General features: G+C 52.2%; 1 protein-coding gene across 3 annotated transcripts in view; it reads right to left on the reverse strand.

Annotated features, from left to right (window-relative positions):
• The window catches only part of ralgps1 (Ral GEF with PH domain and SH3 binding motif 1), a 714,125-nt gene that overhangs the window by 193,439 nt on the left and 508,428 nt on the right, over positions 1–12,258 (reverse strand). For all 3 annotated transcript variants that reach the window (XM_078426449.1, XM_078426450.1, XM_078426448.1), the window contains one exon: positions 4,034–4,171. In XM_078426449.1, the coding sequence (XP_078282575.1) occupies positions 4,034–4,171 (138 nt within the window). The remainder of the gene's footprint in view (positions 1–4,033; positions 4,172–12,258) is intronic.

The raw sequence follows: 12,258 nt of genomic DNA on the forward strand, positions 1-12,258 counted from the left end.
TCCAGCTCTCTCTTGAATGCATTCAGATAACTGGCCTCCACTGCCTTCTGAGGCAGAGAATTCCACAGATTCACAACTCTCTGACTGAAAAAGTTTTTCCTCATCTCCGTTCTAAATGGCCTACCCTTTATTCTTAAACTGTGGCCCCTTGTTCTGGACTCCCCCAACATTGGGAATATGTTTCCTGCCTCTAACGTGTCCAACCCCTTAATAATCTTATACGTTTCGAGACCCTTCTTCAGACGGTCTTAAAAATGTGGGCAGTCCAGTGTTGTAGCTGTAGAGCTACTGCTTCACAGCACCAGAGACACAGGTACGATCCTGACTACGGATGCTGTCTGAACGGAGTTGGCACCATCTCCCCGTGACCTCCGTGGGTTTTCTCCGAGATCTTCAGTCTCCTCCTGCACTCCAAAGAAGTACAGGTTTGCAGGTTAATTGGCTTGATTAAAGTATAAGTTGTCCCTAGTGTGGGTAGGATAGTGTTAATGTGCAGGGATCGCTGGGTGGCGCGGACTTGGTGGGCCGAAGGGCCTGTTTCTGTAAACTAAAGTAAACTGAAAAATATGGACAAATAGAAGACGAACAGGAAAAGTCAGCATGTACAAGGTGGGTCGAAGGACCCTTTCCTGTGCGGGAGAACTCTATAACGTTTCCGAGTGATGGGTGCCAGGCGCGGGGCGGCACAGTGGTACAGTTGGTAGAGACACTGCCTAATAACGCCAGAGATCCACATTCAATCCTGACCTTGGCTTCTCTCTATGTGGAGTTTGCACCTTCTCCCGGCGACCCGAATAGGTTTCCTTCAGGTCCCGCCCACATCCAAAGGACGTGCGGGTTTGTAGGTTAATTGGCCCTCTGTAACTTGCTCCTAGAGTGTAGGGAGTGGATGAGAAAGTGGGTTAACGTTGAACTAATGTGAACGGGTGATCGATGGTCGCTGTGGGCTTGGTGAGCTGAAGGGCCTGTTTCCTTACTGTATTTATAAACCAAACTGGACAGATGTCAGACTAAGATCAGCAACCGCTGCACGGTGGCGCGGCGGTAGAGTTGTTGCCTTTCAGCGAATGCAGCGCCAGAGACCTAGGTTCGATCCTGACTACGGGTGCTGTCTGCACGGAGTTTGTACGTTCTCCCAGTGACCACGTGGGTTTTCTCCGAGATCTTTGGTTTCCTCCCACACTCCAAAGATGCACAGGTTTGTAGGTTAATTAGCTGGGTTAAAGGGTAAATTGTCCCAAGTGTGTGTAGGATAGTGTTAATGTGCAGGGATCGCTGGTCAGCGTGGACTCAGAGGGCAAAATGGGCCTGTTTCCGCACTGTATCTCTAAACTAAAATAAAGATAGCCCTGACACCCATTTTAATCAAGAATCTACCTATCTCTGCCTTAAAAATATCCATTGACTTGGCCTCCACAGTCTTCTCCGGCAATGAATTCCCCAGTCTTACCACCCTCTGACTAAAGAAATTCCTCCTCATCTTTCTAAAGGTACGTCCTTTAATTCTGAGGCTGTGGCCTCCTGTCCTCGACTCTCCCACTAGTGGAAACATCCTCACCACATCCACTCTATCCAGGCTTTCCACTATTCGGTAAGTTTCAATGAGGTCATCCTTCTAAACTCCAGCGAGTGCAGGCCCAGGCAGATGAGAGATAGCCCATCATATGTTAACCCACTCATTCCAGGGATCATTCTTGTAAACCTCCTCTGGACCCTCTTTTTGCTGGAATTGGCAACTTGTGGCTGCGCACAGCTGTAACAGTGACTGCAAGGGTCAATGCTAATGGTTGACATGGCTGCCTGGAGCAATTAATGATGTCAAGTCTTCAAATAACAGCTTTGACAAACCTCAGCTGTTCCTTAGCATATCAGTGAGGTCGGTTAAAACCCTTCTTTAATCCCCAAAAAATGCTTCACTGCAACCTTGCATCTGTCTATCAAGATTTAGTTTAGTTTAGTTTAGTTTAGAGATACCGCATGGAAGCAGGCCCTTCGGCCCACCGAGTCCATGCGGACTAACAATCACCGGTTCACACTCGGGACAATTTACTAGGGATAGTTAACCTACAAAGCCGTACGGCCTTTGGGATGTGGGAGGAAACCGGAGCACCCGGAGGAAACCCATGTGGTCACAGGGAGAACGTGCAAACTCCACACGGACAGCACCCGAGGTCAGGATCGAACCCAGGTCTCTGGAGCTGTAGGGCAGCAACTTTACTGCTGCACCACAGATTGCAATGGAAAGGACAGATTTATTGTGTTTTAGTCACAGGGACAGGGCAGAGCAGCTAAAAGTGACCATTAGCTGCTGCATAGATACGTGACTCTGTGATTATGGTTTCTAACCCCAGATTGTGAGAATCATGGAGTTATACAGCATGGAGAGAGGCCCTTTGGCCCATCCTGTCCTTGCCAACCAGGTTGACTAGTCCCATTTGCTTTCGTTTGGTCCACTCAAGGAACTGCAGATGCTGGTTTACAATGAAAGACACAGCTGCCTCAAGAAGACCACTATCATCCCGCTGCCAAGGCAAAGCAAGATCTCATGCCTCAATGACCACCGTCCAGTGGCCTTGAAAGCACCATGATGAAGCTTTGAGAGGCTGGTTATGGAACACATTACATCCAGTCCATCAAGCAGCCTTCATGCACTGCAGTTTTCTTACTGCCACAACTTGCCCACGGATGATGCCATCGGCCTGGCCCTACACTCATCCCTACAACGCCTGGATAAGAAGCACACCTACATCAGACCCCTTCATCGACTATGGCTCTGCTTTCAATACCATTATCCTCACCAAACCTCCTGTATCTCCAAACTCGTGGAACCTGGAGTCAGGGCTCATCTCTGCAATTGGTTCCTTGACTTCCTGATCAACAGACCACAATCAGTGAGGAGAGGTAACAAACACAAACTGCTGGGGCAACTCAGTGGTAAGACTCAGTCTGAAGGAGAGTCTCCACCCGAAATGTCACCCATTCCTTCTATCCTTCCTTTGTCCCGCCCCCTTGACATCAGCCTGAAGAAGGGTCTCGACCCGAAACGTCACCCATTCCTTCTCTCCTGAGATGCTGCCTGCCCCACTGAGTTACTCCAGCATTTTGTGACTATCTTCGGTTTAAATCAGCATCTGCAGTTCCTTCCTCCAACACTTTGTGACTCAGTCTGAAGATGGGTCTCGACCCAAAATGTCACCCATTCAATAGACAATAGACAATAGGTGCAGGAGTAGGCCACTCGGCCCTTCGAGCCAGCACCACCATTCACCGTGATCATGGTTGATCATGCACAATCAGTACCCCGTTCCTACCTTCTCCCCATACCCCCTGATTCCGCTATCTTTAAGAGCTCTATCTAACTCTCTCTTGAAAGCATCCAGAGAATTGGCTTCCACTGCCTTCTGAGGCAGAGAATTCCACAGCTTCACAACTCTCTGGGTGAAAAAGTTTTTCCTCATCTCCATTCTAAATGGCCTACCCCTTATTCTTAAACTGTGTCCCCTGGTTCGGGACTCCCCCAACATTGGGAACATGTTTCCCGCCTCTATCGTGTCCAATCCCTTAATGATCTTATATGTTTCAATAAGATCCCCTCTCATCTTCCTAAATTCCAGAGTATACAACTCCAGTCGCTCCAGTCTTCTCTCCAGAGATGCTGCCTGTCCCGCTGAGTTACTCCAGCACTTTGTGACTATCTTCGGTTTCAACCAGCACCTGCAGTTCCCGCCTACAACAGGACAGGTGACAAATTGCCCTCCACAATAATCCTCAATACCGGTGAAGCACAAGGATGTATTCTCACCCCCCCCCCCAACTGTACTCCCTGTACACTCATGACTGTGCAGCCAAATATTAATCCAACTCAATCTCCAAGTTCGCAGTACCGTGGGTACCCAACGTCAGGGTCGAACCCAGGTCTCTGGCGCCGTGAGACAGCAACTCCACCGTGACCTCACTGTTGAAACTATTAAAAGCATTTTCACATCATCAAAACAGGCATCAGGAAAATTAATAATAAACGTTGAATACTAACCGCAATTGAATGAAACTTGTAAATCTGAAATGATCCTCAGAATGTTGTTCATCTGGTTGGACCTTTGCTCATTCTCCATGATGCTATCCGACGCTGGATAGGCCGAGTCGATGTAGATCAAATTCAACAAGTAAATTCCTGCAATTTGAAGAGAATTTACAAGGTTAGAACTCAAGACGAAGAAAGGTCTACTGTGAGGTAGACCCTAAATGCTGGAGTAACTCAGCGGGTCAGGCAGCATCTTCAGAGAAAACGACCCGGCGACTTTTCAGTCTGAAGGGTTCTGACCCGAAACATCACCTACCCGTTTTCTCCAGAGATGATGATGCCTGACCCGTTGAGTTACTCCAGCAGTGTGTGACTATCTACAGTGAAAACCGGCATCCGCAGATCCTTCCTGCACACAAAGTCTGCTGTTAGAATGGGAGCATGAGTTTGAGAGCATCTTTCAGGTGATGCTGCTGACAGCCTCTATCTCAAACCCATGTTAACAGCAACTACAGAAACACAGAATGCACAGTCTTAAACTCAGGGTAGGGGAATCAAGGTCCAGAGGACGTAGGTTTTGGATGAGAGGGGCAACAGTTAACATGTACGTGAGGGGCGACATTCTCACACAGAGGGTGACGGGTATATGGAACGAGCCGCCGAAGGAGCCCGGGCCTCGCGGGTCAGAGCCTGGTAGGCCGGAGATGGAGCCTGACGGGTCGACGAAGCCCGCGGCCATTGGCCCCTGGGTGTGCGGAGCCCGCGGCTGGGGCCTGGCCCGGCTCCACGGATGCATCCGAAGAGGACCCGGCAGCAATAGTGGAGAGGTCGGTGCGGCGGTCGATGATGGACGCCGACCGACGGACGAGGACAGACACGTGGAAGTGAGGACGCTGCTGCCGGGGGAAGGAACAAAGGAGGACCCAATGTGGGGGGACCCTGTGAGGGAGGGGGGGGGGGGGAAGCATAAAGGGGAACCCAATGTAGGGGGATCGTTGTGAGGGGGGGAGGGGGGGAAGAATAAAGGGGAACCCAACATGGGGGGACCCTGTGAGGGAGGGAGGTGGGGAAGAACAAAGGGGAACCCAAAGTGGGGGGACCGTTGTGAGGGGGGGAGGGGGGAAGAATAAAGGGGAACCCAACATGGGGGGACCCTGTGAGGGAGGGAGGTGGGGAAGAACAAAGGGGAACCCAAAGTGGGGGGACCGTTGTGAGGGGGGGAGGGGGGAAGAATAAAGGGGAACCCAACATGGGGGGACCCTGTGAGGGAGGGAGGTGGGGAAGAACAAAGGGGAACCCAAAGTGGGGGGACCCTGTGAGGGGGGGGGGAGGGGGGGGAGAATAAAGGGGAACCCAATGTGGGGGGACCGTTGTGAGGGGGGGGAGGGGGGAAGAATAAAGGGGAACCCAACATGGGGGGACCGTGTGAGGGAGAGGGGGAGGTGGGGAAGAGTAAAGGGGAACCCAAAGTGGGGGGACCCTGTGAGGGGGGGAGGGGGGGGAAGAATAAAGGGGAACCCAATGTGGGGGGACTGTTGTGAGGGGGGGAGGGGAGAAGAACAAAGGGGAACAAAGGGGGAGGGGAAATTTTAAAGTTGTAAGAGCCCTTTATGTGCGACTATATGCATACCTTGGGCATGCAAGCAAAGAATTTCACTGTGACTTGTCCCAGGTGACCATACAGTATTCCATTCAATTCAGGAGGTGGTTGAGTCAGGTACTATAATAGCATTTATACAGATACATTCTTAGGAAAGCTTTAGAGGGATAAAGACATAGGAGCAGAATTACATTATTCAGCCCATCGAGTCCACTCCACCATTTCAATCATAACTGATCGATCTTTCCCTCTCAACATCCTTCTCCTGCTGTCTCCCTGTAACCTTTGACACCCTTACTTCTCCCCTTACTTCTTGATTAGACCAGACTAATCAAGAACCTGTCAATCCCCGCTTCAAATTTAACCAATGTCTTGGCCTCCACAGTCGTCTGTGCCAATGAATTCCACAGATTCACCACCCTCTGGCCCAACTCGATCATGCCGACCAAAATGCCCCATCTAAGTTAGTCCCATCTGCCCACATTTAGCTAATGAAGTTCCTCCTTATCTCCTTTCTAAGAGTCCGTCCTTATGGGCCAAATGCGGGCCAATGGGACTAACTTAGATGGGCATTTGGGTCAGCATGATCGAGTTGGGCTGAAGGGTCTGTTTCAGTCCTCCCTGATGCTATGACTCTATTTAAATGTAATAAAAATCCATCCCAAGTGGATCAGAGATGATCTATCTCACAGCACAATAGACAATAGATAATAGACAATAGGTGCAGGAGGCGGCCATTCGGCCCTTCGAGCCAGCACCGCCATTCAATGTGATCATGGCTGATCATTCTCAATCAGTACCCCGTTCCTGCCTTCTCCCCATACCCCCTGACTCCGCTATCCTTAAGAGTTCTATCTAGCTCTCTCTTGAATGCATTCAGAGCACCTGGCTCATATTTCCACAGAAAAGATAACACCGAGTTATTTTGTGTTTGACCATTTGAAATGTAAACTAAGATACAAAGATGAAAACTAAAAATGTCAATACCACCAACAACAACAACAGCAACTGGAGCGACACGGTGGCGCAGCGGTAGAGTTGCTGCCTCACAGCGCCGGAGACCCGGGTTCGATCCTGACCACGGGTGCTTGTCTGTACGGAGTTTGTACGTTCTCCCCGTGACCTGCACGGGTTTACCCTGAGATCTCCGGTTTCCTCCCACACTCCAAAGAAGTACAAGTTTGTGGGTTAATTGGCTTGGTATAAATGTAAAATTGTCCTTAGTGTGTGTTGAGTAGTGTTAATCTGCAGGGATTGCCGGTCAGTGCGGACTCGGTGGGCCAAAGGGCCTGTCTCCAAAATTAAAAACAAAGAACTGAAGCCATCTTTTGTTGCCTGGGCTGTGTTAATAAAATGGGGGCTTTGTCCTTCGCTTTCTCCTCCCCTCCAACCCTTCCCTTTTCTTGACTCAGGTCAAGAGCAAAGAGCGTTTAATTACCACATGCACCAAAAATGGAACAATGAAATTCTTACTTGCAGCAGCACAACAGGTCTGTAAACAGAGTACTCATATATAACATAAGAAACAAAAAAAAAAAAAAAAATTAAAAATACCAATATTACAGTAGACAGTACAAGCTTGTAGTGTTTAAAAGGCTGGTGGTTGTTGGGAAGAATCTGTTCCTAAACCTGGAGGTCACGGATTTCAGACTCCTGTACCTTCTTCCAGAAGGCAGGAGTGTAATGGGAGCGTGGCCAGGGTGGTGTGGGTCTCTGATGATGCTGGCTACCTTTTTGAGGCAGCAACTCCTGTAGATCTCTACGATGGTGTTCAGCTTCAGAGCAAGTTAAAAGGAATGGGTGGGGGGGGGGGGGGGGAGAGGAGGGGGAAGTTCTGGAAGAACTGACCCGCTGAGTTCCTCCAGCACTTTGTCTTTTGCTCAAGATTCCAGCATCCACACTTCCTCCTGTCTCCATTTAGACTTTCCTTCAGAGATACAGCACGGAAACAGGCCCTTCGGCCCACCGAGTCCGCGCCAACCAGCTATCAACCCTACACTAGCACTATCCCACACATTAGGGGCAACTTACAATTTACAGAAGCCAATTAACCGACAAATCTGTACATCTTTGGAGTGTGGGAGTAAACCGGAGCATCCGTGGAAATCACGCCATCACAGGAAGGACGTGCAAACTCCGTACAGACAGCACCTGCAGTCAAGATTGAGCACGGGTCTCTGGCGCTGTGAGGCAGCAAGTCTATCGCTGCCAACCATTTGCTTTTTAATATCTGTCCCTAAAATGAGGGAGTTATGGCGAGTCCGAAACTTGTTGGTTGTAGACGAAGTTTATTGCAGCCGCAATACCCGAATACAAAGTTAAACAACAAGGTACAGGACAACCAATACAAACTTACTGTCTTCCTTGAAGACTTCGCCGAACTGACTAAATCGGGCGCCAAACGCGCACATGACATCGCTGGCCAATCAGCGATGTCGTTCCCTGGACCAATCCCCATGGTCGCGTTCCCACGTGACCTCGCTGGCCAATCCGAGGGTTCGACGACCTGGACCATTCTCTATGGTCTCTACATGACCCCCCCCCAGAACCCGAGGTGCGGAACCTAGCTGGGAGCCGGATTTCGCGACCATAACGAGTACGGAGAGGGACAGCCTGAACCACAGGAGCCGGAGGTTCCGGACTTGGTGGAACAGCCGGAACGAGAGGTTCTGGAGGAACTACCGGCATGGGGGGTCCTGGAGGAACTGCCGAAACGGGGGGTCCTGGAGGAACTGTCGGAACTGGGGTTTCTGGACTGGGCGGAACTAACGGAGGTCGGCCTCGCCTAGGGGTTTGACCGACCAGGACTGGTTGATCCGGGTCCAAATGGGCAGGTTTGAGCCGGGACACCGAGACGAGTTCACTCTTGCCGCCCATGTCTAAGGTGAAAGTAGCCGTTCCCTTACGTAAAACCCGGAACGGCCCTTGATAGACCCTCTGCAACGGGGCGCGATGGGCATCTTTACGCAGAAAAACAAACTCACAGTCCTTCAGGGAAGACGGTTCATGTACCATGGGACACCCATGACGTGAAGTCGGCACTGGAGCCAGGGAGCCCACCCGTTCCCGGAGAGATGCTAACGCTGATGGGACTGTAGGGAGCAGGGCTGAAGGGTCCGGAAACAGATCTCCGGGTACTCGAAGTGTCGAGCCATATACTAGCTCTGCGGACGACGCACCGAGATCTGGCTTAGGAGCAGTCCGGATGCCCAAAAGAACCCAAGGGAGTTGGTCTACCAAGTCCGGGCCTTCAAGCCTTGCACTGAGGGACACCTTAAGTTGGCGGTGGAACCTTTCTACGAGTCCATTTGCCTGGGGGTGATATGCAGTTGTGGGTTGTAACTTGGACCCGTACAGTTCCGCCAGCGCGGCCCAGAGGGACGAAGTGAACTGTGGCCCTCTGTCAGTTGTAATAACTGCCGGGACCCCGAAACGAGCTACCCAATGAAGGGCCAAAGTCCTAGCACAAGACGCTGACGAGATATCAAACAATGGGAAAGCCTCTGGCCACCGGGTGAACCGATCCACCACCGTGAGGAGGTGGGTGTAGCCCCGGGAGGAAGGCAAAGGCCCGACCAAATCCACGTGGATGTGGAAAAAACGAAAAGCCGGGACCTCGAAATCCTGTACGGGGGGCTGGACGTGGCGCTGGACTTTAGCGGTCTGACAGGGCACGCAGGAACGTGCCCACCCCGCTACCTGTTTCCGCAGGCCATGCCAGACAAACCTCGCTGCTACCAAGGCAGAGGTGGAGCGGATGGACGGGTGCGCCAGCCCATGAATGGCATCAAAAACCCGGCGCTGAAGGGAGGGCGGTACTACCGGCCTGGGACGAGGAAGAGAAACATCGCACCAGACTTTTGTGCCCTCCGACCCACAAGCTACCTGGGCCAACTTCAATCCCGAAGTGGTGGACTGGTAAGCCGAAACGGTATCCGCTAGGAGCTGTGCCTCCGCGTGCTCCTGGGGATCCACTTCGCAGTCCACCGCCGAAATAGGGGGAAAAGCAGGTCTAGACAGGGCGTCAGCAACGGCATTAAACTTACCCGCGATATGACGGACATCTGTGGTAAATTCGGAGATAGCAGTCAGGTGCCGCTGCTGGCGGGCCGACCATGGGTCAGACAATTTCAAAAAAGCAAATGTTAATGGCTTGTGGTCCGTAAATGCCACGAATGGGCGGCCCTCGAGGAAATACCTGAAATGACGGACAGCTAAATAGAGAGCTAGAAGCTCTCGGTCAAATGCGCTATATTTCAGCTCGGCCGAATTTAGTTGCCGGCTGAAAAACGCTAAAGGCTGCCAACGGCCACCGACCTGCTGCTCCAGAACCCCACCCACCGCCACGTCAGAGGCGTCAACCGTCAGGGCCGTGGGGGCGGAGGGGCTCGGATGGACCAACATGGTGGCGTCTGCCAAGGCTGCCTTAGCTGCCGTAAAAGCCGACTCTGCGGTCGGGGACCACAACAACTCTACCGGATTCCCTGCAAGGCATTGGAAAAGCGGGCGCAGGACTCGCGCCGCTGCCGGAACGAATCTATGGTAGAAATTAACCATGCCTACGAACTCCTGCAGCCCTTTTACTGTGGTGGGCCTGGGAAAAGCCCGGATAGCTTCCACCTTCTCGGGCAAAGGGGCGGCGCCGGCAGGAGTAATTCTGTGCCCTAGAAAATCGAGGGCAGGCTGGCCGAATTGACATTTGGAGGGTTGGATAATGAGCCCGTGGTCTTGGAGCCGCTGGAACACGGTCCGCAAATGGGCCTGGCGTTCCTGCACTGAGGGGCTGGCTACCAGGATGTCGTCTAAATAAATAAACAAAAAGGGTAAACCCCGGCCCACGCGGTCCATCAGTCGCTGGAAAGCCTGTGCCGCGTTCTTTAAACCGAAAGGCATACGCAACCATTCAAACAACCCGAACGGAGTAATAGTTGCAGTTTTTTGTATGTCCTCCGGTCGCACCGGAATCTGATGGTATCCTCGCACCAAATCGATTTTGGAAAACACCACCGCTCCTTCCAGCCCAGATGAAAAGTCCTGTAGGTGCGGTATGGGGTAGCGATCAGCCGTGGTGACAGCATTGAGACGCCGATAATCGCCACATGGCCTCCACCCCCCAGATGCCTTGGAGACCATGTGTAACGGCGAGGCCCACGGGCTGTCGGACTGACGAACAATTCCCATTTCCTCCATCTTCCTGAACTCCGCCCTTGCCACCACCAGTTTGTCTGGCGGTAGTCTCCTGGCCCGAGCGAAAACGGGAGGGCCTTCGGTGCGGATGTGATGGACCACACCGTGCTTAGCCGAAGGTGCGTCAAAACGTTGGACGAGCAGCTCTGGGAACTCTGCCAGAATCGCAGCATACGAGTCGGGGGCCGCGACGACGGCCTGGACAGTAGGGCTGGGCGAGGAGGCGATTGTCGGAGCGACGTGCTCATCTTCGGCGGAGGGTCGGAGGTCGTTACCGCGGACATCAGGAACCAGTGAAAAAGCCCAGAGAAAATCTGCGCCCAGGATCGCTTGTTTGACGTCGGCTATGATGAATGGCCATTCGTACGTGCGGAGGCCTAACACAAGGGACATCTTCCGTGTACCGAAAGTGCGAATTGGGCTGCCATTAACCGCGATGAGGGTGGGACCTGTCTTACCCGATCTGGTTTCGAGGTCGGTCGGCGGCACTATGCTGACGATGGCTCCCGTGTCTACCAAAAATTCTGTGTCCGTGAATCGATCATGGACATAGAGGCGCCGGTTCTGGCCAATCGTAACTGCCCCTATGTACGATCGGCCGAGGCATTTCCCGCGAAGGTACAAGGCAAACGACAGTTGCGGGATTCGTTACCCCATCGTAGGTGATAATAGCACCAGCCGCGCTTGTGCGGATCTTTTTGGCGGGCTTTCGGAGAATTGGCGGGAGACGTGGCGCCATCTTGCCGTCGCTGTGGCGTGGTCACCGATGTCGAGACTTTGTTGATTGAAGCACTTGCCTTGTTTTTTGCCGCTATGAGCGCGTCCGCTTTCGCTGCATATGCTTCGGGGTCCTTAAAAGAACAATCCGTAAGCAGCAGTCGGACATCCTCGGGAAGTTTCTCGCGGAATGCCTGTTCAAACATCGGGCAATCCGTATGCTCACCGGCTAGCATCATCATTTCGGCCATGAGGACGGAAGGCAGTTGGTCTCCAAGATCCGGTAGGTGCAGACGTTTTGCCGCACCACCATGCTTATTCAACCCGAAGGTTCGCAGTAATACCTTCTTCATGGCCTCGTACTTGTCTTCCGCAGGTGAATTTAAGATGAACCGCATCATGCGCTTGGTTGTGTCCGGCGATAGAGCGCTGACGAGGTAGAAGTACTTCGTGGATTCGTCCGACACCTTCTTTATATGGAATTGTGCCTCGGCGTGGATAAACCAAGCTTGCGGTGCGTACGTCCAAAATAACGGAAGATGAACGCCTGCCGCGCTTGACTCCGGTGTGCCCTGCTCGGTCATCGTCAACGAGGCGTCGGGTTCCTGCTCAGTCGGTGATCGTCCAGATCATGTCGGGGTCACCAATATGGCGAGTCCGAAACTTGTTGGTTGTAGACGAAGTTTATTGCAGCCGCAATACACGAATACAAAGTTAAACAATAAGGTACAGG

The sequence above is a fragment of the Rhinoraja longicauda genome, chromosome 31 (genome assembly GCF_053455715.1).
Source record: "Rhinoraja longicauda isolate Sanriku21f chromosome 31, sRhiLon1.1, whole genome shotgun sequence".
Taxonomy (NCBI): Eukaryota; Metazoa; Chordata; class Chondrichthyes; order Rajiformes; family Arhynchobatidae; genus Rhinoraja; species Rhinoraja longicauda.